Here is a 27,597-nt window from a genome sequence, read left to right on the forward strand (position 1 = left end):
TAGATATAATCTCAAGCAGTTTTTGAGATATTGCACATTTTGCAAGGTAGGGTATGAAAATATAATTTTGAGAAAATGAGCTATTAAGTTTAACAACGTGAAAACACATATAGACTTAAAAAAAAAAAGATTTTAAAATGTATTTATTCATGGAAAATTCATTTCCAATTTTGCATTCAGTTGACATCATTATCACATGAATGGAATTCAGTGGTAAAACATAGCAGGGAAGAGAAAATGTACTTCATAAAGAATAGATTTTAACACCTTTTAAAAGCAGTTTTCATTGTTTGTTTTTATTTTACCCTACCTTCAAAATAAATTATTTTGAACTCAAATCGATGAAAACCCTTTGAGAGCATTGTAAAAAAATGGTGGATCTATCTTTTTTTTCTTCATGGAAACACATTTTTGTTAAAAAAAAGTGATTTTTGTCTTTATCAGCCTGTAGCTCGAAATGGTCTGGGGCGACTTTTGGTACTTTTCTCAAGGCGCACCCAACATATATACCAGGTCACCAGAAAAAGTTGTTCAAAAGAATGTCAATAAAACCGTTATTTAAGAATAAAGCTACAAACACCAAAGTTCACAGAAATGTAGAACAAACATCCATCCAGATTTATTATGCATTACCAACAATGAAAATTAGAATTATGACCGCCACAAACGAAGTTACAAGATATCTTCCTCTAATTTCGAGTAAATCACACACCGAGTGAAACTGACGCCGGAGCTGTTTTGGCTTTGGGCTTGGTGATAAACCGTTGACGCTGGTTGAGGTTGTTTCAGAATGCTCTCAGGTCTGCTGGGGTAATAGTATAGATTGTGAAGCGCGTAGAGCTTGCTGTTGAGCGGGAATTTGCGCTATACCAATGCTATATTTATTATTATTAAATCTTTCTAGTGTCTTCTGTGATGGTTTCTATCTTAAGCCTTGGATACTTTCGAACATTTTCCCACACATCTTGTACTTCGATATACACCCACAAAGGTGAAATTCTACTGGACTCAAGTCCTGGCTGTTTGGGGTCCAGTTGTGCTGAGTCGGACTGACTGTCCTGTAACCAAATTAATAGTTGTTGACCATGCCCAGAACAGCTCTTGCGTCATGCGGACCAGCTCTACCTAGCTGGAAGTGCTAGTTCTTTCTCCTTTCACTTCATCATCAACTAATAGCCTCACGCTCCCCCATAACTCTGATGACGCAGTTTTGGTCAGAGTTCACAAAATCACGCAAGACTACGTTGATTTTACAGGCTGCCTACTGCGAGTTACCTGGGGCTTAAAATTCTAGTTATTTTCTACGGACCTAAACCTTTTGAAATTTGCAGCACATTATGAAATGGACCTTTCAGTACTTTCACTTGGAAAGTTATTTTTTTTACAGATACCCATTCTGTATTCCAGAGGAAATAATGCATGGGTTGATTTGGGAGATTTTGTTCGCTGACTGATACGTCTAAAAAAAAAAGCATGTTGTACAGAGGTGAATAGCATTATCATCTTTTCATAGTGCAAAAGCGATTAATTAATAAAAAAAAAAACCCACCATAACACAAATTATGTATGTTTGAGCTTTCGGACTATTTTGATGTCAATTGAGCCATAAATAAACAAAGAAGTTATTAACACTTTCTTTGAATAAACTTTTCCTGGTCCACTGGTACATTACATAGACTATACACTATACTCGCGAAAAATAGAAACGGAGCTAACGGAGAAGAAGAAAAGAGTTGGGAGTTTATTTTGATACGCTGATTCTGAATTTGACACTATTTTTATGACGACTTCATTAGAGATAATTTAGTACATGGGCATTTCATCACAGGCATGCAGCAGATGTGACAGTTAGTTCACTGCGTGAGGAAAGATTGATATTTCATTTTTTTTTTTTTACATGTGGAGGATGGACTGGCCAGCTCGCAGTCTTTAAATTAAAATGCCCGTTTCACCTGCACATGTAATACTAGTACTAGGAACCTCCTTGAAACTTAACCATGGCAGTTGGGAAGACTACGAAGAACAGTGGTCCTCCTCACGCATCATCTACACATAAACCTATGATATATTGACTATATTGCCAAGTGCTGTTGAAAAGACTTCATATTAATACGTGTATTGCCTTTCAATTACATTAACTACATCTGGGAATTCTTTTTATCATAATGTTCTGCTTCATCGATTTATTTTATTTGAATTTCAAGTAGAACATTCTTTGTGACCAAAGTCCAATGCAACAAATCACCAAAGGAAATATCATAAATGCTATTAAAATTAAAGTAAATGTGTCTTATGAAGAAATCTTATGCGCTGGGGTTGTAATTGTTACTTAAAATAGAGGACATGGATAGAAGGGCTCTTGTGGTTTAGGGGCATGCTGTTTGCCTCTCATTCAATAGGTCCCAGGTTCGAACCCTCACATCGATGGGGAAAATTTTCTTCTCCTAAAAATGGTCTCCCTTCCCCTCCTTTCCTGCTCTCTAATCATGTTCTGTCGTCTGCTTTCGTCTCCAATTTCTGCCCCCTTTTTACTGCTACTCATTTGCTCCTTTTCCTGCTGTCTTTCAGCCACATCCTTGATCTTAGGGTAGGTAAGACTGAATACTTAGCCTTCTCGGAAAAGGGCAAAAAAATCTTGGAGGTCCCTCCTGATGAACATTAAAAATCCCTTGGTGATCTTAAATTTGATAAGAGGAGGCTTCTGCCGCTACCCGAGAAAAGTCCCCACAATTAATTCATACCAAACTGTAAATGCTTAATGTGTCCCATGCAATCATATGACCATATATGCAGTTGCGAGCGCAGTAAAACACTTAACAAATTTATAAAAAGGACATTAGTATTGGCGTGTGACATCATCAGATTATTCAAATACCTACATGAGGCTTTACAAATAGCGCTTTAAACTACAGGAACAAAAAGAAAACATATTCCGTTGCTAAGGGTGGAAAATGATTTTAATGGTGACGAATGAAATGAAAGGCGAAGTTAAAATTTATCCACAAGGGCTAATATTCTGTCCTGCTCTGCTTCCTTGGCCACTGGGTCTTTGGCATCTCCAATGTTCCCTGCATATTCTGGAAATTAATTAAGTCAAAGAGAAGTTATAACAAATAGATTATTTAACATGGACTTACATGTGGCAAACCTAATCGCAGTAAGACAGAGTTGACATGGAAACGCCTGATACAGAGACTTTTCTATCGACTAATTGGTAAGTTTTCTTACAAAGACAAAGAAGCAAAATAAAAATAAAAATCAGGGAATTTTTCTTTTTTCAGTTTACTGTTGTTCTCAGATTAACCATGTCTGGTTTAAATGGACTCTGTTGTATCTTGATTTCTTGTTTCCAAGGCATAGGACCAAGAGTGAGTGATAATACATCTCTACATTTGCTTTCTTTATGAACCATGGTTTATTGATCCAAACCACATCAGTGGAAAGGGGCATTAGCCTTTTATCAACTTGGCAAATTTTGTACCCTTTCATCCTTTTTGACAAAATAGAACAAGACTAAGATTTCTTGACATAAACTCTACACCAGTATACTCTTAGATCATTCAAGATCAGATTTTCCATAGACCAGGACCATGTTTTTTTTTAGATCAAGACAAATCTAGCAGATTCACCAAAGCTAAAAAGGGTTAGTTAAAAAAATTTTTTTCTCTAAGAGTTCAATATAACAGGGACATATGATATCGGTATCTGTTAAAGTAGTAAATGGTACAATCCAAACAGCAAAATATTTTTCCTTACACCCAAATTGGCCCCATTTTCCTTCATTATAAAATCAAATCTGACCCAAAGGTATTGCAAAAAAGACAAATCAGTGAATTTTTTGGCTTCACTGCATTGAAAAATTAAAGAGAAACAACATAGGTTTTCTAAATTTGATCAAAATGGCAGGTACAGTGGACACCTAATACAACAACAGGGATAGTGGGACCAGAGAAAAAGTCCTGTTATATCAGATCCCCGTTAAATCAGAAATGCAAGGAGAGTAAGCATTTGTGGACTACTCCAGCTGTATTTATTCATGGGTAGTTTCCCTTGCCACAAGTACCCACGAACAGGAGTACATGACACATTACGCGTGCGTGCAGCTAGGCTTAGGGATAGCTCGAAGTCTGCAGCACACCGCAGACTCTTTCGCTTCACCCGCTGATTGTGCTTGCAGGGGCGTGGCTTGCTCCATCACGGCGTTTCTCTCTCTCTCTCTTTTACTTTTTACACAATGTTAATGAGCCTTTGTCCCTGCTATAACCGATTAGACTCCGAAGAGGCACTGTTATTGCCGATGACTTTTAATAGAGAAAAAGAGTAGGAAAAAACAGGAATTTTAAAAATTCCAGTTATTACCGGATCCCTGTTATTACCGGGCCTGTTATATATGGTTTCCACTGTATGAGTATAGGGGTGTTCCTTCTGATTTGTAAAGTCAAAACTGGTCTGAAGTGAGTCAAGTGCACAGTACTGCATAGAAATTATGGATAACGTACAACTGCAACTGGTTTTTTAATTCTGAAAAATAGCAAGTCTTTGCTTACTAAAACAAGCAAACACATTAAACAAGTTTTGAGTCTTTTTGAGCATCAGAAATAACTTTCTCACCTCGCATGATTCCTCTGATCACTTTGACAGATCCGCCTCTCATGTTGAGAATCTGCATTACTCTGGAATGAATCTGTGATCAAAGGTAGAAATTAAAACCTTATATATATGTAACTAAATAGTGAATAGGGCTGGCCCCCCAGGAAATCGCAGTCTTGCGGGCGCAAGTGCGGCCGTGTCTTTAATCGAGTTCCGCAATAAACCCCACAATTTTTTGCAATTTTCGCAATTTCTTGCAATTTTAGGCAAAAATACATCAACACTTTAAATTTAACAGAATTTTTAATACGAAATGGTACGAGTAAATAACCGATAGGCCTACGTATGGTTTCGGTCCAACTCTAGCCTACTGGGCGTACTCTAAAAGCTATAACCGGAACTTCAGGCCGGAATACATACAACACAAACTGAGACCAATGATACTACACCTATAGATCTAATGTGTGTAAGCGTGCGCGTGTGCTAGAAAGTAGGCGTGTGCGTGTGTGTGGTGTGCATGTGTGTGCGTGTGTACTAAGGTGTACACGTGTGTGTGCGCGTGTGAATTTGTTTGTAATCGTACATGATGCATGTGATTACATACACGGCGGTAATCGGGTAGGCTACCTAGTCTCAGTATCTATGTACACGGTAACCGGAATGAAAATAAATCAATATTTGTCCTGTGCTGTCACTTGTTGTTAAAAAAAAAGAAAGTCATACATTTACAAGAGTCTTGTCGGGCCTGCTATCGTGACCGGTCAGTGAACCTGTGCTTTCGCATCACATTGTGAGTACCGGTTGGGGTCACCAAAATTCATTCATAGTTTGTGCGCTGCGAAGTATAGAGCTCCGGAATTGGGGGATTATTTATTTTTAAAAAGATTAAAGGTACAGTCGGGAGAGGGCTAGGGTAGAAGGCAACACCGGATGACAAAACTGAACTGCCCGATTACCGTGTACGTGACACCGGTTGCCGGTTACTGTGTACGTAGACACTGAGGCTAGGTGCCCGGTTACAGTGTACGTAGACACTCCGTTATGTAAAATGCCTTAGGCTGCGTCACACGGGAGTGGGCGCTATAGAAATGATCTACATTATTATTACTATTGTTTATAAATTGAAAAAAAAAAATGTTCTGTATTCTACGATTTGACTTAGTGTTAAAACAATATCATACTGGTTTTAAAAAAGAAAATATCTGAAATAGATCCAAACACAGATTACCGGTGTATCGAAGGTTTCAAGAGAAAAATAGAACAGGATCTGAATTGATTGGAGCATAAGCTAATTTTGCATTTAGACTTAGAGGTTGTTTCGAAAATCTCCTATAAATTTTTTTTGTTTTTATAGACTAAAGCTCTTACTACACTTTTAGATCTTTGCAAGAACCAAGTACCCGGTATGTACTAAATTTGGTCAAATTTTATGCCTTCATTTAAAAGTTTTTACGAAAACCGAGGGTTCCATTATTTTGTGTCACGCTGTATTATATTATATTTGGTCGATAACTTTATTGTTAACGTACTCGAGTGTTGTTACCAGTAAATCTTGTTAATAAAATTTGTATTGTGGGTCATGATTTTTTAAAAGGCCGTTCTGCTTTTATGCTACCGGTACTCAAATTGTCATGTTTTTTAAACTAAAAATGTTAAGCCTGTATTAATGCACCAGGGATGGGAAGGTTGCAATTTTTAGGCAGTTTACCTTGCAATTTTTCTATTTCAAAAATGAAATTTTCCGCGGGGCCAGATAGGGAAACGATTCTCAAACTAAGATACGCTGATGTCATGAAAACATTTAAGTACACATCTTAAGTAACACTGTGACTACACAAGTAGTGATAATCTGCCATACCTGGAAGCAATGACATTAGAACATATAGAAGGAAAGCACTAAATTAGACCTTTGTCAAATCTGTAAGACGCTCTGAATATCAAAAGGATACAGTGAAACAAAATTGCAATGGCTAAAAAAAGTTTCATCAAAAAAATTAACCCCATCCTGAAAAATAGAAACAGCTCAATGACTATAAAAATAAAAATTCTAAAAGGCAATGTGTGGTCAGTCCTATATATATACATGGTTGTGAATGCAAGACAATCACTAAAGACTGAAAATAAAATAGAAGCAACAGAAATGTAGTTTCTTGGAAGACTGTTGAGAATTTCTTGAACGGAAAAGAAATCAAATGAAGGAGTACAGGATGATAAAAAAAACAACAACTGCACAACTTTTTAAAAACAAATATCTCGCACACAATTTGCTCTAGAATGCCGGCATTTGGAACAGAAACAATTAATTCGAAAGGAGCTTGTTTGACATAAAATCCATGAAGAAGAGACCTAATTTGAAAACAAATGACTAACTTTAAATGCACGCTTCGATCTGAATCATTCCTCGAAAACATGCCAACAGGTAAAGCTTCGCAAGGGGAAATTTTTGCTGCAGCCACAGCTTGCATGACAAGCCTAGAAAACCGGATATTTGGTGAGACTGCTCCTCACGCCGATCAAAGAGAGTGAGGGACAGCGTTTTCACACCCAACTTTTAACAGACACATAGGTCTAAACTTTTAACAGACACATAGGTCTAGAACTGGTCGGTGAAATGTAGGGGGGTTGGAGTGCTGAAATGTTTTTTGATTGGTCACTGGAAATGCATCTTTGAGAGAAGGTTTCTGACTGGTGTTTGGGAGACTGCATGTAATGTTTAGTAAGAACTAGGCCTATGATGCGTAACACCGTGAACGCTCTAAAACACTAGATAGGCCTCTATAGGATTAAAGATTAGTCAAGTAAGCCATATCAGCTGGGCTCAAAGAACTTTAACGTACATGTTTCACCAATCACAAGAGAAATGTTTTCTGAATGCAGAGATCTACGATTCTGATGTTGTCCATGAATTTATGGTCAAGGGTGGTTGCTTGATAAGCCACGTGGCTACACTGTCGTCTCTATGACTATCACCTACAGTTTCCTCTTTTACCGGGTGCCCATTGGCCCCCTACCCGACCCGATCCGCAATGAGCACCCCATATTAGAATATCTGTTCCCAACATTTTATGGTGCGTATCACTACATTGAGTCTGTCTTTCTGCCCCCCATTCAACGCCTTTGTATTGTATTCTTAAGCGGTCAAGGAATCCTTCACAAAACAGTCACGTGTCGTCAGCCAAAATGACCTCCCACCCCCAAGGGAGATCACTAAAATATCAAGGAATTGTCTTCGCCTAAACGCACAGTGCTCGGGAGGGCTCTTCAGTTAAGACGCAATGACAAAGCACACCATGTCTGTCGTTTAATGATTAGGTTCTTCACCGTGCACTCAAAAGATGTGTGCTTAAATTGGGTGAGGAAAAGATTATTTTATCAAGAGTTTCTGTCTTTCTGCTAGTACTGCAGTATCCCACTCAACCCGAGTTTACAGTGACAGCTTCCTAAATTATTTAACTTGTGTGGTGGCAAGCATTTATAAATCAATTCTTTTTATAACGATGCCATGAAAGAAAACCAAATGATCTCTTACAGAGGGAGCTCCACTTGCACAAGTTTCCAGCATGATGTAGTCAATCAGTTGCAGAGTAAATAAGCCAGAGTCAAGGCGTCTGAGGTAGAAATCATCCTCCATATCATCATCAACCTCCTCCCCATTGTGTTTCAGTTGCTGGTAAGACACACAAAAGCAAATGACATTGATATATGAAAATTCATCACATCATGATGAAAGCACATGATATTATTAATAATTGAAAATGCAGAAAAATATACACGTACAGCATCAGACTTCAAAACTGAACAAAGTAGACCTATTTGAAAGGGTTTCATAGAATCAATGTTCTAAACTCAAAATTTTCAGCTCGAACTGTCTATTCTGTACAGAGGTAAAAGGTACAAGTACAATACTACTTCATGACAAGCATGGAAGCAAATGCAACTATCATTAATAATAATGAGTAAAAAAACACCTGAACAAGGCAGTAAAGTAACAAAAGAGGAGGTCACCAACAAACTGAGGTCCTTTCAACTTGCAATATTGAAGACCTTTAAAGGGTTGGGGGGGGGGGGGGGGTTCCCCTTAATCTTATAGAGTCACTGCTTTCGCCAATCTTTCTGAATGGTACCACAGCATTATTCTTTTGATGCTGGGAACTATTTTTCTAACCCATCACCCTGGACAAAAGTACATTTTCTCTTCAGTGAGTCAAACTGACTAAACAGCAAAAAGTCACTATTCTTCTTAAAAAAGAGTACAGAAAGGTCTTCCTCTTTGCACAATAACAGATTTCCAGAAACTTCAAACAACACAAACCATTTTTTGTCTTTCGATTTGGTCATCACACTGGCGAACTTTATCCAGGTACTTGAAATGCAGCTCAAGAAGTCTTTCAACCTTTACAAGAAATAAAAAATTCATTCATCAATCAGCAGGGAAAACTCCTCAACTTTCGAAGCAGACACATTTTATCATTAAATATCCTCACATGTCACTGTAATTACAAAATATAGTAAAGAAACTCAAATACCTTCGAACCTTTCAAGAAAAACTTGTACACCAGTAAAGCAGAGAATGTTCAATTCCCAAATATCCTTTGCATTGCATAAAGCATTGAAAAGTATTGAAAACATGTGCAAAACAGCAGCAAATAATATACAGTTTATGATAATTAAACAATACATAAAAATTATGTTTAGATGACTTTCCTACCTTCTCATGATCATTTTCTGTGAACTTGAGTAGGAGTCTTTGACGAGGAGTGCTCTGGGTGTTCTTCAGCATTGAAGCAATGATGGAGCAGATATGCTCTGTATGAATAAGTAAGAGTATAAACATTTAGACATTCCCTAGTAAAGCTGACTAATCACTTTATAGTATCACTTGTAACTAACATTTCTCCTTAAAATCATCACTTTTCAAACCCATGATAATAAACGCTGTTTTCATCTCGACAGACGGTCAAAGCCGCAAAACACTCATATTGACAGTGTTACGCTCTAACCATATAACAGTTTAAAAAAATAATTTTTCAGCATGACAAAAAATCACCTCTCCTGATTTCAATAATGATAGAAAGAAGATAAAAAGTATCAACTTGGATCATTTTTATGTTATTCATAGTGCACGCTTGAAAGACAGAAATTATCTTCTTTTTCAGCTGATTCCTGAACTCATCCAGTTGATTCGTTACCATGCTGTTCTGTTCATCACTACCCTCTGTCAACTTCTGTGAATGAAGCAACATTCTATCATGCCTCTTTCCGATGCATTAAAGTAAGGCCTGTTCTTTTACACAAAACCAAGAGTAATTCTCCAATAAATAATCCATTTGAAAAAGACATTACATCACCACAGTAACCAATGTAAAGCTTAATCGAAATGAACACATTCTTCTACGAACACAGATGAATATTATCTTACATACCAGTACTTAAACATCTTAGTGGGTGGTTGGTGGGTGCTCTGGTGTGGTCTGCTCCTTCTTTCCTATCAAACAACTATTATCCTTCTTCACAACCCCTCCTTTTTTTGTACATTATTCTATAGTAACAACTCTTACTTCTGGCACTTATATGACCTATTTGTGTTTGGAAGTACTGTAAAACTCTCGCAAAAGCTAAACCAAAACATAAACTAAAATTAAAGTCACAAAACTACCAAATCCAATCCTTGGTTTACCTTCCAGTTCATCTTGAGTCGGCCCAGTCTTTGTCTGTTTTGGCGTCTTCATAAAGAGAGGGAACATGCTCCGGAGCCCCAGGATCTCCACAAACTTCTGACTATTGTCCTGTCCCTCAATCCCTGTCATTGCGTGATTTAAGACTTTGACTGCACTGTTCCGGGACTGTTTTTTCTCTCTGAAAAAGCAATAGTTCTGATTTTACTGCATTGTACCTATTTTTATAAACTTTGCATATGCTTTGGCTGAAGAAATGGCTGGAATTAGAAACAGACCACTGCACTGAAAGAAAAAATAAAAGTGGCAAACTAATTATAACATTTTACCATAACTGCAAACTTTGAAATAAACAACTGTCAGTTTTAAGTCTACCTAGGAGAACACTCTATGAGCATTCAAGAAAAATAAGACCAAGTTACTGAATATATTGCACATTTACAATTGGACAGTGTGCTGGGTGCGTTGCATGGTTGTTCACATTCTTGCTGTTTGTTGTTGCGGAAGTCTAACGTCCTACTACACAGAATTGGAAATTTCACACCAACGTCTGCGGTGTAACAGTTACATGCTTCATTGTCCCATGCAGGAGACCCAAGTTTGATTCCCGAATAGGGAGGACGTTTTTTTCAAGTATTTCGATCTTTCTGATAGGATATTGCATTCCTCTCAGCATGGGTTGGCCCTGACAGGCAGTGTCGAAAGCCTTCCTCCTAAACGACCTAAATCGTGTTGACAGATGCGCAAAAACACCGACATTAAAAAAAGAAGAAATTTCAAAGGCAGAGCACATGATTCCCCTACAATACACCTGGCTGAGAAGATAACCTGATCATATAAATTATCAAAAAATATATGTCGCTTCAAGAATCATCATCATCATTGCCTTTCTCACCCTGCACCAGGGTATAGGCCACGGACAAACACCTTCCACCTTCCTCTATCCTGGGCTAGCCTCTTGATGTTATAATAACCACATATTCTGCATATTGCCTTGGACTGTATTGTCCAGTGGAGAGGGTTAGCCATAAGGTGTAAACAGGGAGACAGAAATCAAGTCTTGTATTTTCACTTTCAGTCAACATGGGATATTTTGACACATAATATGCAGAAACTCCGAGTCACAAATTGCACACACAGAAATTGTCAAAACTTATTAAGCATGAATTTGCCAAGACCCTGCATAATTTCTTCTTCTTAAAAGAACTCAAAGCAAAAATGACAAATTCACAACTACAATTTTAAACAACAAAACTTATGAATGTTAAGGGAAGACCCAGGTCGGCGATCCCAGACCATATCGATAAAATTTTTCAAACTATCCAACTTATGTTTTTTTCTCGTAAAAACATCCTTTGACATCTGTTCTATTGGACCACAACGACGAAACTGTTGAAAAAACACCCTAAATGACCTAAAAGGGCGTTTGAAAAGTGCAAATTGCACTAAAAATCCTTTTAAAAATCCTTGTTTTTTTCTGTTTTTCTCAAAATCTACTTTTTGACATATGTGACCTCCTTGGTGCAAGGAGTTTTCAAAAACTAAAGAAGCTAGAAGCTTCAAATTTGGCGTACATGTGCTTTAAGATCTATTCTGGGGATCTGTGTGAGGGAATTGGGAAATATTGGTAACATGTGGAAATATTCAATTTTTTTGGTAATATGTACCCCAAAATTTTGTCAACTGACTCTTGGGGGTCCATTGACTTTGGGCTCATTTTTTAGTTTTGAAGATGGGTCAAAATCCTCATATAGATCCCCAGTTCATATATGTTTGTACCTGTGTGCCAAATTTCAGGCTGATAATTCAATATCTACTATGAAATTCTTCTCCATTAAGAAACTGGTTTGAAAATCCAAGATGGCCGCCACAGGGGCCCATTTTTCAGAAAATATCAACAAATTCACCCTTAGTGCATCCTATTTACCTATGAACTTCTTGCACAATTATGTGAAAGTAAATAAAAGTCATTCGTTTAGAAAATTTTCCAGGGGGTGTATGTCTCCCCTTAAACAATTAAAAATAGTCAGCGTTTGCACTGACCTGAGCATGAGATTCATCAGTTGTAAGCCTTCCCCACGAAGAAATCTGGATCTATTTGCTGGGAACGCCAAAGCGGAGCACATGCAGTTGAAGAGATTTTCCATCATTTCCATCTCATCTTTGGTTGTGGGATCATGCTTTTTGAATGTCTGAAAATAAAAGTGATCTTTTTTCCGTCAAGACATTTTCAAATAACAATTTCTGGTTAAAGCACAATAATATTGTCGGCGTGCATCAAATTACCAAGAAAAAGGCCCAATAAACGAAACGTTTTTTCATTCTTTCTTTTGTTTTTTTCATAAGTGTTTTACGGTGCTCACAACTGTATAATGTCATGGGAACGTGCAGGACACATTAAACATTTTCAGCTGAAAGGAAATTTCGAATTTTGCCTTGGTGGCGATTGAAGCCTACTCTTATCGATTTTGGATCACCCAGGGATCTTTAACGTGCGTAACTTGCACACGCGACCTCAGAGATTTTTCGCCATTGTCCGATAAGGCTAGGTGTAGATCTTTCCTACCAGAAGATCAGGGGTGTGGTTGAAAGACAGTAGTAAGAAGGAGCTAAGGAGTAGCAATAGAAAGGTTGCAGAAAGAGTCAGCAACCCAGAGAAGGGAGCAAATGAGGTGAGAGGGTGGGGCAAAAAGCGGAGATGAAAGCAGACGACAGAACATTGTTAGAGAGCAGGAAAGGAGGTGAAAGGAGACAATTTTAGAGAAAAAAAATTTCTGACGCTATCCAGATTCCAACGTAGGACCTATTAAATGAGAGGCGAACACCTTAACCTCTAGGCCACAAGAACATTTACTGAACTGAACATTTACTATGCCAACCTTGAGAAGCGCTTTCAATATATATCATTGTTAATTTTCATGGAGGTTTGGGGAGGGATGATATGGAAGTGATTAAAGTATAAGGCGTAATGAAATTAGTCAGATCAGCAAAAAGTTTGAAAGTTGTTTGACCATTTCTACAAGGCAAACAGATCACAAACTGCAAAAAGAGAGCCAGCATTCCCACCCATTTTCTCTCATTCCATAAAAACAGAACTACCTGTACACAAATCACTATAATGCTTTCTTGAGAGATAAAGTAAACCTAACAAACCAAAGAAACTTTTGCACTATTTTCAACTCGTCTAAATCTATGTGTGACATGAAAGATATTTAGACATTGTTTGTTTCCACAGCCAAGTATCTCAATGTAGATCGAGACTTGTGACAGGGCTGGGTGGTGGTAAAAGAAGAAGTGCTTGTATGGGTGGTCAATGTAGACAATGAAAAGAGTTCAGAACAAGAAACTGATCAGCTGTAGACTGAGAGGAATTCCACAGGCAATCCATATGTGCTACTTTTAACTGAAATGCCTTAGCATACACATTTATAGCTTGAAAATTCCAAAATTTACCAGGGCGGGGGAAAACCACTCCTGGTAAATTTACTAGGTAGGAAAACGGTTAACCCCCCCCCCCCCCCCCCAAAACATGTTGACTTCTATATATAAAAAAAGAAGTGATTCCAGAATTGTTAAATACGATCAGTACAGTAAAAATTGTCTAAGACGACCATTCATTGTCGAGGGGAAAAGTGGCTATCTCAGACAGGTGGAAGAGTGGTTGTCTTAGACAGGAAGATGCCTTACACTGTCATTATAATGTATAAAAATATCCAGGGGAGGAAATGAGAAGTAGCCATTTTTATAAGAGTGTTTTATACAGGTGGCCGTCGGAGTATTATGGACTGCATTCTGTTGGCAGCCCAATATTTACTTACAGCAAGCTGTTGGAGCAGGATGTCAATCCCATCTAGTTCACCCAGCATTTGTCTGTTCTCTGTGAAAAGAATAGTCACCGCTGATGTCAGTTACAGGGAACTCATTGATATCTCCACTGCTAAAGATTAAAACATATCAGCTGCTATGACCTGTTCATCACGGGGCTTTCACCACCTTGAAAGGAGAAGCTCATCACATCTGAAAAACTAAGCAAATCTCAGGAAAAAATATTACATTGAAGTACCTAGCTTACGATTATTATTGTTATATTGCTGCTCATTTATATTATGCATGTGATTGTAAGCCTACGTGTGTATGCATGTTTGTGCTTGTGTGTGCGTGTGTGTGCGTGTGTGTGTGTGTGAGTGTGTACACACGTGGTGAAACACCAAACCAATATGCCAGGATCTGGACAATAAAGATGTATCTTATCTTACCTTATTAAACCACATCATAATACGTCTGGCATCATCCAAGCAACCCATTTTTTCATTTGCTTTTCTCACCCCTCACCCTCTTTTTGTTTTCCCTCTTGCCCTCTCACTTTGTCTGAGCATGATGCAGGAGGTTTCTGACCTCCTTGTTTTTAAAATTGAAATATTAGCTTGCCCTGGAGCAGGATCTTCATTCACAAATACTTTAAAAGGAGTAGACCTTAGTTAATATTCATACCTGATTTCACAAACCCATCTCTGGGCAGTCAGTACACCTTTCATTATCAAGAGCACAAATCAGTTGAATTTTACAGGAACACAAAAAAGTTGAACAGATGGGGGGGGGGGGGGGGGAATCTAAATCTTTACCTTCTGTATCTTGCAACAATATTGCAAGAATCTCACTGCTGTAGAGCTTGTTTTGGTCAAATGGACTCTTCATCTGAAGAACGAAAAAAAAAAAGAAAAAAGAAATGAGCAGTTCAATAATCTTTGTTGGCAGTCACTTGTCAAAGCTGAATATAATTGGACACTTTAGAAGGAATGGCAATAAGATTATGCTGAAAAGGTTTATAATTAAAGAATTCCATAAGATATTCAAGAACTGATATCTGTTACTCACCCTGATTCGTTTTAGCAACCACTGTAACAACCCTTGCTGAGCAGCATCCATGCATATCTCTGGCTTGAAGTCAGACATGTTTTCTATTATAGCTGCAATAAGGGAGAAAAAAATGACACAGTCTATTTACATTACAGAATGAGCATGATGAACGAGGTCATGAGCTAATTCTTTGAATCATACAAACTCAGTTTAAAAAACATGAAGAACCACTGTTTATATTTTAGGTTTTTAGTTTCAGTAGAGGTTTTACGGCGCTCGCAACTGCATACGGTCATATGAGCGCCAGAAGATTAGAGGTGTCACAAGAGAGTAACAAACATAAAAAAGAAGAAGGGGAGATAAGGATGATAGATGTTCGATAGGAAAGAAGGAACAAATCCCACCAGAGCACCCGCCAACCACCTACGTTATATTTTGACATGACATATGTAACAAGTTTCAAATAACAATGCCCTCAGTTTTACAGCTTCAAAATTACAGACAGAGTAATAATGCTGATATAACTATTCAAATTTTTAACAAACTATTTCCTTACTACAATAATGGCTTTAAGATTAATTCTTTCAGTTTACATCTAACTAAATCTGTGGACAAATTTCTTATTTTAAATTTTATGCCTTTTCCAGATCCAGACCACAAAGATTTCTTACTCAAAACTTGGAAATTAATTTACATATTTACACCCTTTAAACACATGGTACTAGACCATTACACATAGAAGGCAAAAGTGGGTTAGTTGCATTTTGTCCTAAATCTCACTTTACGCTATTATTGTAGCACGCTGACTATTCATACAGTTGAATCCGACTTGGATGGAATCACAAAAGAGAGATTCCTCTTTGACACATAGGCAAAGCCAGCAGCATTTCCAGGACTTACCCAGAGTATTGTGAACCCCTTCAGATTCTTCTTTCACAGACTCATCCAATCGGTCCAGATTGTTGACCAACACAGCAACAACCTGGCCTTCCATCTGTGGGGAACAGAAATGTTGACAACGTTATCAGTACGCTGTGATTTTAATGCCCCTTTCAACATAGAAGTTATTTTAACAGAGAGGACCGCAAAATGCTCTTCAGAAAGATAAAACCTTGACTGAAATGAATAGAAGTGACAAAATTACTCTACCAACTTCTCCTTTCAAAATAATATTATTTTTCCTCGATCATTCATTTCATAATAAGCAATCACTTTGGAAGGTCACATACATTATGTGTTACTTTATATGGTCGCTTTCAAGGACAAGGGGGCTAACCCAGATTTCGGGGGTTTCCAGAAATCTTGACATTCACCAAAAGTGGGCATAGCCCTAAGCCCTACTTATTGGAGAAGTTTGGTTTCATTGGTGTGTAAAATTGTTTGGTTATAGAAAAAAACTCTACTTGACTTTTAAAGAAACTGAACAACGGGCAAAAACTTTACCTTCGATTTTCTCACAACAGCATTTTTCGGGAAGGCCCCCTTGTGCTTAAAAGCAACCATATCTAGATTGTAATATTACTGCACAAATAATACATGTATGTACCAGTACCCATAGAGGCATAATGATCTTTTCATTGTGAATAGGGCACTCTTGTTTCAGGCCAAGAGCATTAGCAAACAATTTTGAGAGAGGGAATAGTTTAAAAAAACACAGAAAACATTTCTTTATGAAAGTTTTAAAGATGACTTTCCAGTGCTGTTCAAATAATTTCACAACTAGGCTACATACCAATGCATCCACAAGAATCGAAGCAGTCTCCTCGTTTTCATTCAAAATGTCGGGGTCTGTCAATTCTTGCAACAAATCAATGACCGCAATGGAGATATCTATTTTTAGAAATGAGAGAAAAGGCGATAATAATAATGATAAAAAAATATGTTTTTCGAATACAAAGAGAAAGGTGATTGAGTTATTCTACCTGAGACTCACCACTAATGGTGCTCAAAGGGCTAGATAAACCTTATTAGTTTTTGTAAGAGTTTTACGGCACTTGCAACACAATAAGGTCATATAAGTGCCGAAGATTAGAGGTGTTACAAGAGAATAACAAATACAAAAAAGGAGGAGAGATCAGGATGATAAATGTTTGACAGGAAAGAAGGAGCAAACCACATCAGAGACCTGCCAACCACCAACAGATAAACCTTCAATCCTTCCTTGTGAAATTCAGATTTATTTGTGAAGCATCCAGGTGATGGCCAAGTTCATAAGTACAGTGTTTTCCAAGGTATTCAGGATGATTAAAATAGCTGTCCAATTAGCAGACTTCAAAATTCTGTTAGCTACATATATTATTCTAAGTGCATCTTATCTACATTTAATGACAGAATGAATTTCCTTTTTTTTTTTTTTTGACATTGACAAAATCACTCTTCAAAGTTTGACCACGATGTGCTCATGCTTGCCCCAAACGACCCACAAACATAAGCCAAAAATGTCAAATCCAGTCACAATTTGCAAAGTACGGCTAAACCTGGGCAAATCACAGAGCAGTCTTGCCCGATCAATAACATCGCAGTCGTAGTGTGTAACGTGACATAGATCTAATTTGTTTATTTCTGGGCGTGTAACGCTCATTTTGACCAGTAGGGCAAGCTGAGACAGACCAGCAACGTAACCAAAAGCAAAGAGCAAGAAACTATGGATTGGGAGAATGACTACTTCCGAAATTTTTATGAAGTCCACAATATTTGGTCCCAAACCGGAAAAGTTGGAAAGCTTATTTTCAAAAACCGGAATTCCGGCATATGCCGCATGGAGCTAACGGAAAAAACAGTGCTATAAATTATCATGTTCCCTGGGTTACCTCTGGCTTGGGCAAGTCCACCGCAGTTTCGTACTGCCGGCACTGGGCGTGTAGTGTTGCTACATTTTCTGTCAATAGGTATCTAGAAGCAATGTTAAGGTCCTTTTTCCCCGAGTTTGCAATTAGAACTGTGTCATTGGCATAACTGATATTAATATTTTTTCCATTCATTTAAAAGCTGTCCAGATGAAATTTTTAGAACAGTGGCATTCCTTACTAACCTGTGTTGTCATGACCAATAAGTTGTAGCAAGGACTGTACACAGCGAAGGTCTACAAGTATTTGATAGTACTCTGGAACAGTGGCCATAACGTGCATCTCATGAACTGTTTCATTCAATTCTATTTCTGATTCCATGAATCTGAAAGAAAAGGTAAACAATATGAACAAAATATGAGAAATTTAAACCTGTCAATGCAATAAAAATGACATCTCAGTGAACATATCTCTAGGCATGGTGAAGTGCACGAGATGAGAGTCCTGTTATAAAGTCATCAAGTAGTCATAATGTTAACTCATCTATGTGACTTCCTCAAGCACTTCACAGATTCTTGCTAATTATTGACCAAAAAAAAAGCACATAAATGCCAATAAAACTCTTAAGGCCGCTACACATGTACGTTCCAACCTGGCGGTTTTAACCGGAGTGGGGACCGGAGTGGAAACCGCCGCGCAAAACCGCCGTGCGACATGTCGGCGCGCCATCCACATCATGAGCTCAAGTCAAATAAAAAAATGGTGGAGTGTACTGAACCCCTTCAGTGAATGCATTATTATGTGGGAATTAAAAAAAAATCTCTAATTAAAACCCCTCCCAGAAATTCTGTTCCGATCTTGCCTTAAAATTGGGTCGCTCGTTTAAAAAATGTGATCAGATTTTATGTGCGGTAAATCATTTTGAAGAAATTGGCTGTCACAAGATAAGCCGGCTAAGCCTGTGACGTCACACAAAGGCTGTCGTCCACGGAACGTGCTGAACTGTAGTCAGAAAATCCAGACATGTTGAAACCGCAGATTCGGCCTCCTGGTTCAACTTTTTACTAGCCATTTTTCATCCACATCTGCGGTTCTGCCGCCAAGTTTGCCTTTCCATTTCAGAACTGGCAGTTTGGAACGTACATGTGTAGCTGCCTTAACAAGACGCAAAAGGATGTATAATAATAATAATAATAATAATAATAAAAATATTTCTATAGTGCCCACTCCTGAGTAAACACAGCTCTAGGCGCTTTACATAAATGCATGTACGAACAATATTCACGCAAGCGACACACACACGCACACACACACACTCATACACACACACACACACAAACACACACTCATACATGCACACATGTGCACACACATGCACGCCCAACACACACACACACACACACACACACACGCGCGCGCACACACACATGTATACTTGCTTCACACGTGCACGCTTACACATCGTTATGAAATGAGCACATACACATACATAATAGAATAATATACACAATGCAATTAGCAAAATACTTAAATGAATACATAGTCATTTACATAACTTTTTACTGAACATGAATCTACTGACATAAAAAAGATGTCATTAAATGTGTCTTTAAAGATTTTTAAAATTTAGACTCAGACGTTGTATGTCTCAAGGGTTGGGGAAGAGAGTTCCAAACTGATGGAACAAAGTGGGCTAACGATCTTTCAGGTAATTTTTTACCCCCTTTTCTAGGTACTCTTAAAAGATACTGATTGCCTGATTTTAGTGATCGAGATGGAACATAAATCTGGATGAGATCACTAAGATATGAGGGATCTTTGTTATTGACACAATTATGACATATAGCAACATACTTAGATAATTAACATACTTCTCTGGAAGATCTGGATATTTAATACGCATTTCCTGGTTTTTGTAAACTCTTTTTTCGAACTGCAGAAGAAGTTTCTTGAAACTTGTCTCATCCATAGCTTCTGCCTGGATGGGGAGAAAAGAAAAACAACCTGTGTCATACGAACAATAATAACAATATATTTTATATATATCATTAATTGCGCTTTTACTCATACTCTTTGTTCACATAAATAATTAATTACTCTTTTCATAAATGCATATAAGGAAACTTCAATCAGATTGCGTTAAAGTCATACATAATTTCAATGTTGTGCAGTCTTTTACAAAATTTAGCTTTCAATTATTTTGTATATGTGGATCAAGCCAGACAACTAAATTTTAGTAAGAAAAACATCTTTCAGGAGTAGTTACATGATCTTATGTGATATATAATGTGAAACCCAGAGTAATGCTTTAAAGTCATTAAAAAAACCCAACAATTGTGCACCTAGAACTGATTTAAAATAGGAACATGATTTTTTTTTTTTTCCGGAGATATCACACACACACAACATTTTTAATTTTAGAATAATATAAACGTTTTACTACACTTGCAACACAATTAAGGCATACTTAAGAGCTGAAGATTAGAGGTATTATTTTTATAAAAGAGTAACAGTAGTAACAAACACAAATAAAGAAGGAAAGATAAAGACTACAGAGATGTTTGATAGGAAAGAACGTGCAAACCACACCAGAGCACCGGCCAACCATCCACCACAAAAAAATCCTTGTCCTGAAGACATGATATATGGGAATGAAAAGATCAAACTTCCAACTACTATCGGGGGCTCTCATGGTCTAGAGATATGGTGTTCACCTCTCATTCAATAATTCAATAAGTCCCAGGCTTGAAACCTGACAGCGATGGAAAATTTTCTTCTCTAATAGATTTTCTCCTTTCACCTTTCCTGCTCTCTGATCATGTTCTGTCGCCTGTTTTGATTTCCACTTTCTGCTCCCTCCTCTAGGCTCCTGACTCTTTCTTCTGTCTTTCTACAGCTGCTCATTGGCTCCCTCTTACTGCTGTCTCTCAGCCAAACCCCTTTTTTTGGGGTAGGTAAAATGTAACGCCAAGCCTTCTCGGATAAGGGTGACAAAATCTCGGAGGTCCTGTGTGCAAGTTGCCCACGTTTAAGATCCCTTGGTTGTCCTAAAATGGATAAGAATATGCTTTGATCGCCACCTGGCCAAAATTAAAAAGAAATTCTTTCCAACTGAAAATGCTTCATGTGTCCCGCTCGCTCATATGACCCATAGAAGGAGGAGTGGGAAGTGGTTATTTGTACAGGTGATTGTCCCAGACAAGTGGCCATTAGAGCAGGTTTGACTGTACTTACATCTGGCTCAGCTTCAACCATTTGCCGGATTTTTTCTTTTTCTTCCTCTGACATTCGTGTTTTACTATCCAGTGCTGTGGAAGAGGATGCGTTTGTATCAAATCGTCTTCGCTTTCTACTATTCCCGGTGTCTTCATCATCTTCTCTGGATTTCTTTTGCTTTGGTTCAAAAGAAGGCTTCTCTGGCTGGAGAAAAAAAAAAGAAGTTGAAATGGTCTTTTTCTTTAGAGAAAGCAACATTAGGATTCATACAAGCAAGATAGTAGAATGTCTAAAGGATTCTGTACACCTTACAAAGTGTGCACCAGCATCCCATTTCACTGCTCCCCTCATTTCTGATTGAGTTCCCCTATCATGTCATAATGCATCATTGTGTTGTGGCCACACCATTTAAAATTTGAATGCATGGTGGCACTCTGTTAGCTTACTTGGTATCCTGCTGGATTATGGAGCAGATGGCCTGGTTTGAACGGCTGGTTTGAATCCCAGACCAAGTGTTCATGAACTCGGGTCAATTAGCAGAATTTCCATGGCCCTCAACCCATTTGGCCTGGTCCTGGGATCAGAGACGGACGTTAAATCTGGAGGTTCCACTTTTTAAATTTAAATACCTAATAATGTTGATAGGACATTAAACCCATACATATTTACACTAAAGTGGGTACCAGTCTGTCTAGCAAAACTAGGCACAGAGTTGAAAGACAAGAGCAGATGGGGTCACACCGATGTGGACATGTTAGTTTTCCCCAAACATCCCACTCGTATGAGCTCTCTACATCACCACATACAGGGTGGATAGGGCCTATACTATAAGTTCGCACCAGGCGAGATCACATTGAGCTGTGAACTCTTTCTTCAAAATTGCAGCAGTTGTTTTTCCAAATTTGCTAGACTGACTGAATTTTAATTCGTGTGGTCACAACACAATGGTGTGTAATAACAAAGGCGGGGAACTTGGTCAGAGGTGGAAAGCTATAAATTTAGACGGGTCAAGGGGAGGAGCCACAGGATACGTGTAGATCTTGAAGTTCAGCATAAGTGAAAATGACATGAATGTCTCATGCCACGGTGCTTGGTCATCAACGTTGACCACTTTTTGCTCGCCATAAGTCATAACATAAACCCACTCAGGGGGAATGTCAGTTCATTTTAGAGTGAAGAGGGACTATTTTACCGATTGTGAGCCTTAAGATGGGTCACCATAGATTTTTCCCTTGGTCTGTCAGCTAAGATCCTGCATTTTCTTTGCTCCAGAGCACTGGGATCTCAGGCGGAGACTGTAATACATTAATTTTTACAAGTACTGGCTGATGGTTTGGCCAACTAACCAATTGTTACCAAAGGAAGAAAGGCATGAGTATTGTTTGAAATTTTTAAGGGCTGGTGGGGCACCTGAGGTCTATATTACAAGGCCTAGAGTGTGCCCATAATTTCTGTGGGACATTGTTGGGGATTTGAAATCAATAATTCAAAAAGTATATATTGTGAATCAGTTGCTATGGAAACGGCGGCCATAGAACGAAGAATAGGATAAAAAGCACAGTCTGTTAATTTCACTTTTATTGTTTTTCACACAAATAGGGTAGATCTAACTCTGTTCGCAAAGTCCGCACTTTTTCAAAGAGGGCGCCACCAAATTTGAGGACACTTTTTAAACGAAGGGACTATTTTTCCGAACGCTCTGGAAAATAGAGTTGAACTCTATTCTATTTCTCCGAACAGTTTCAAATCTCGAGATTTTTCAGTTATTTGCCAGATTTAGGCGTCATCCTTTCATAATTTCATTCTGCCATTCTGCGAGGACTGGGAAGAATAATTTTTGGCATCGAATTCAATTTTTAGAGCTAGAGATTTTTAAATGTCTGAATATTCAGATACTTCACTCAGTTGTGGTTGGGGCAAAGTTCCTGGACTATACTTTTCATTTGAAAATACCTTCAAAAGGTATTGCGAGAAAACAAGACTGCTTGACCTTGGCAGTAACCTATTTTGCATTTAGTCACCCAGCAAAAGCTAAAATCCTTCATGTAATTAAAAAAACCCCCCAGCCCCCCCTCCCTCGCCCGTTCACACCTTACACACACACTGATACACACACACACATATGGGCCACTCCATTCGCTTATTAGCAACAGGCTATTGTTAGGGGACCGTACGCCCCAATAGCGTTTGGCGCTAGGGGACCGTACGCCCCCATAGTGTTTGGCGCTAAGGGACCGTACGTCCTACCTGCGCTTAGGCTTGGTGTTACGGGACCGTACGCAGTGAGATGCATGCATCTGGACTTTGCAAAAATACTGGAGGAAAACGGCCAGTTAAACGAAGCTCTTGACGTAAGGAGTTATTACTAGGAGAATGTTTAAAATGTCTGAATACGATTGTGAGGCATCCAGTGGCTGTGGGCGAACCAGAATTTGAAATTTGCTCACGTCTGCACCCAAGTTGTTGTTATGTGTCAATAAAAGAAATCAAAGAGAGGGAGGGGTAGAGAGAGAGAGAGAGAGAGAAAGAGAGAGAGAGAAAGAGAGAGGGAGAGGGAGAGGGAGGGAGAGAGAGAGAGAGAGAGAGAGAGAGGGAGGGAGAGAGAGAGAGAGAGAGAGAGAGAGAGAGAGAGAGAGAGAGAGAGAGAGAAAGAGAGAGAGAGAGAGAGAGAGAGAGAGAGGTGGAAAGAGTTGGCGAAGGGAATGTGGGGGCGAACGATGGGGTCGGCAGGATATAATTATGCTATTAGATTGAGAAGAGATCATTAATCATGTAACGCCTTGCGTGGAATATGAGTAAAGGGTGCAGATTAAATTCTCAGTATACCAACTTATGCCTATAGCGTGGTCAAAAATGCACGGCGCAACTTATTGTGAAATATCTCCTTACCTATCGAACATAGATCCTCCAACTTTTGCTCAGTGACTTATATCAATTTGTCTTAACAGGTGGATATTTTTATTTTTCAAACTCATGCACACTGTATTCTAGAAAATTTCTTGTACTAATAAAAGTTCCAGTCGACTGTTTCTACAAATTTTAAAAATTCTACAGCTCCGGCAATATCGCTTGTAAAAGCAAGTCTGTCATTTTTTTTCCAATCACAAAATAGCATGCATGCTTATTGAACGTATGTTTAGGAATCCTTTAGTGTAAAAAGAATGTGTTCATTATAAAAACATTTTTAAATGAAGTTTTGCCACTAAAAAGTATCATTGGCGAGCTATGACGTAGGCCATATCATGTGTATGCAAAATATGTGCGAGAAGCGGGAAGTGCAATGAACAATCACATTTTTCGTGTGACGGCGATTTATAGACCTAGTATTTTATATATAAATTTATGAAGAACATTTTTTTGATCGAGCCTCAATTGTTGGGGAAAAATATGATTCAGTTAAGACATTTTTTAAATACAAACTGCTGTGCAAAGTATAGATGACATTGATTCTCCCGTTAAAGAGATATTTGAGGAAAAGTTGCGCAATGAATTTTTGACCGCACTTTAGTTACACGACACCTGCGCCCAAAAGTAGTCCAGTTATACTAATGTTGCTTTATTATTAATGTGGACAGGCGTATAATACTATATGTAATGCGCTTGCAAATAAACTTTAATTCGTCTGTGCTTAGTTCACAACCCGACCTGTCAAGTCTCTACAATAGTTTGCTTTGTTTTTCATCTACCTTTTCCAAGCTGTCTTTTTTTCCTTTCTTTTCATGTTATTGTTATTGTCACTGAATGTGAGTTGATCTTGCGTCTTGTGCGCTATCAAGACTGGGTGCGTGCTCAGGCGTGTTCTCTCATGCAAAAGTGAGTAAATTTCCGGCGTTCACAAGCGTCATTAAATGGGGCTTTAAAGGGGCCTATTTTATTTTAGGTCGCAAAGCTTAAAAATGTACTCACGTCTGCCTGCAGAACGCGCCTGAGCACACACACTATTAATACTATCATCCTACTCATTTTTGTCCAAAACATTCCCTTTGTGTAAATTTGTTCATCTCTCTCTTTCTCTCACGACCCCCCCCCCCTCCCATCTCTCTCTCTGTCTCTCTCTCTAACACACACTTTTGTCTCCCTCTCTCTCTCTCCCATTCATTTTTACTTTCTTACTTTTTTTCTCACTTCCTTTCTGTCTGTTTTTCACACTCACACACACTCTCTCTCTCTCTCTCTCCCTCTCTCGGTCCCGTAACACCACGCCTCAGCGCAGGTAGGACGTACGGTCCCCTAGCGCCAAACACTATGAGGGCGTACGGTCTCCTATATCTAGCGCCAAGCGCTATTAGGATTAGGGCGTACGGTCCCCTAACATCAGCCTTATCAACAAATCTGGAGAACGGAAACAGTTCGGAGAAATAAAGTTCAAGTATATTTTCCCGAACGTTTGGAGAAATAGAGCCGGCCCTTTTTTAATTGGCTCAAAGAGAGGAGTGAACTATCTTGTTTTAAAACATGATCTTTGTCGCGATGAGGGGAAAAATTAGGAAATGTTAGGCCTATTAATTTCCATCCTTCTTTTGAAATGCCCTGTGCCAATAATATTTTGCAGTATTCACACACCCTGTGCGAATAACATCTATCTATTCACACACCCTGTGCGAATAAAATTTCAATATTCACACACCCTGTGCGAATAATTACAGCCTTTTCTAATTTCTAAATCGAAGTGACTATTCATACTCGAGTCCGAATATGAAAAAATGTTATTCGGACTCTGATTCTTGTCCAGCATGACATCACTTCCGACTTCCTGTGACTTCCGCTTCCTGTCCTGCCTCACTCGTGACTCGTCTCAGGCTGGGTAGAGACCGGGATCACTTCGGGCCGAGTTTTTATCTTATGATGAATTTGAGGCCGGCCTGAAAAGTTATAGCGCTTCTAATAAATGTTTATTTGTCAAGAGGTCATCAGAAGCAATTACAGATGGCTCGTTAGCGTGTGTCGGGGTCGGATGGGCGGCCTGCACACATGTGGCTGTGTGCGTGTCGGGGAGGGGGGTGGGGGGGGGGGGCACTATCGGTCCGGGCATTGAACGTCGCATACCCGTCAGTCTTTTTTCCCCTGGCAACTGATCATTATTACAATTTTTAATAATAAGCTAGATCTAGTCTTGACGTAGATCTACGTAATGAATTGTGCGCTGGTCTATGGAATCAAAAGTTGCCGTATGCTCAGCTCTACACAGCAACACAACATTTTCTTGGTAAACAATCGAGATGACACAGGCTTGTTGTATCTGAACGAATTGGTCTTTTTTTTTTACACACCTCAAATTTGAAAATATGCAGGTGCCAGGTGGTCTGCTAATCTTCAATTTTACCTTTTTCTAAAACAAAAAAAGTGGGAAACATGGGGGGTGGGGAGGCGTATCAATGAGGCGGCGGGCATCGGAACGGCAGAAAAGGTGTGGGGGAAACTAAAAAATGGCGTAAAATTGGAAGCACTGAACAAAAGTTCTAGATCTATAGAACGAATACACTTCCTTTTTTCCGGACCCGAGTCCGAATATGATTTTTAAAAATTCGGACTCGAGTCCGAATATGAAAAAATGTTATTTGGACTCCGAGTCTGAATAAAGACGGCCTTCTAATCTTAGAGATATCTAGATCTAGATCTAGAGATCTAGAATCTAAATGTGAATAAAATAGACTCTAGACTAGATCTATATCTAGATTCTACATCTATATATCTAGATCTAGATCTATATATCTAGATCTAAATCTAGATATCTAGTTCTAGATCTAGAACTGGACTGGAAAGAGGGAAAAATTGGATCCAGATCTATCTAGAATCTAGATCTATATCTATATCTAGATTGTAGCTAGATCTATAGATTCTAGATCTAGATCTAGATCTAGATCTAGAGTCTAGATGCCGTTTGCCTTCCTTTTGGGAGCAGCCTCGGCTTGTTTTTTGACTTGCGTTGGATTCATCTTTTTTTTACACACACAACACCGACAACGTCAATTGGACGAAATACAAAATGCGTAGGCCTAATGCTTCAGGCATAATGAAGCCGAGTAACATGTAGAGTATCTCAATGTGCTTAAGTCATTAAACAAAGCAGACTGTCTGCTTTGACAAGGGATAAAATCGTAGAAAATATATGAAATTATGTCAAAGCTCCCCAACCTTAAACGAAAGTAGCTCTCCTACATCCATGTTGGAAAACGCAACAATATCAACTTCCTGTCATCACGTGACAAGATTGCTCCAATTATTGAGTAGCAATGGCTGCCTCTACATAGGACTGGAGGTCTTGATGGTTTCCTTTTTATTTTCCCTTTAACGCGTTTGTTAACATTTTTTTTTCGATATTGATTAACGGGTTTATAGCATAAGATGTTTTCTGTCTGGATATATCAGGATATTGCCTAAGCTCCATTTTACTGAGAGCAAACACGCTAGTTGGAGTCATAACTGACATTACAGTGTTTCTACCAACCAACAAGACGGTAAGAAGACCCAAT

The 27,597-nt window shown here is 38.6% G+C and overlaps 2 protein-coding genes across 5 annotated transcripts in view; one reads left to right on the top strand and one right to left on the bottom strand.

The window, feature by feature from the left end:
* Positions 1–585: 585 nt before the first annotated feature.
* On the bottom strand, positions 586–27,362 carry LOC101854239 (beta-catenin-like protein 1). Its single transcript, XM_013079698.2, has 16 exons — positions 27,260–27,362; positions 21,143–21,328; positions 19,780–19,886; positions 18,154–18,293; positions 16,855–16,952; positions 16,023–16,116; positions 15,141–15,232; positions 14,888–14,960; positions 14,084–14,142; positions 12,309–12,457; positions 10,268–10,446; positions 9,299–9,396; positions 8,903–8,983; positions 8,120–8,257; positions 4,612–4,684; positions 586–3,077 (listed from the first exon to the last, which is right to left on the bottom strand). Exons 1-16 carry the CDS (start codon positions 27,287–27,289, stop codon positions 2,989–2,991), a joined length of 1,686 nt encoding a protein of 561 aa, XP_012935152.1. The 5' UTR covers positions 27,290–27,362; the 3' UTR covers positions 586–2,988.
* LOC101853684 (zinc finger CCCH domain-containing protein 18) overlaps positions 27,324–27,597 on the top strand; it is a 31,420-nt gene continuing 31,146 nt past the window's right edge. For 3 of the 4 annotated variants that reach the window (XM_005093243.3, XM_013079696.2, XM_013079697.2), the window contains exon 1: positions 27,344–27,582. The gene's annotated coding sequence lies outside the window, so the exon portion shown is untranslated. Of the gene's footprint in view, positions 27,583–27,597 lie in introns of all 4 variants that reach the window. The other variant, XM_013079695.2, reaches the window with a different exon arrangement.

This window comes from Aplysia californica, unplaced genomic scaffold, assembly GCF_000002075.1.
Source record: "Aplysia californica isolate F4 #8 unplaced genomic scaffold, AplCal3.0 scaffold00060, whole genome shotgun sequence".
Classification (NCBI taxonomy): domain Eukaryota; kingdom Metazoa; phylum Mollusca; class Gastropoda; order Aplysiida; family Aplysiidae; genus Aplysia; species Aplysia californica.

Excerpts from the sequence above, each read along its gene's own strand:
- LOC101854239 (XM_013079698.2), bottom strand. The coding sequence starts at position 27,289 with ATGGATGTAGGAGAGCTACTTTCGTTTAAG. Across the intron at positions 9,397-10,267 it reads GACTCAAGATGAACTGGAAG|AGCATATCTGCTCCATCATT; the intron begins GTAAACCAAGGA and ends TTATTCATACAG. Across the intron at positions 3,078-4,611 it reads GATCAGAGGAATCATGCGAG|AATATGCAGGGAACATTGGA; the intron begins GTGAGAAAGTTA and ends ATTAATTTCCAG.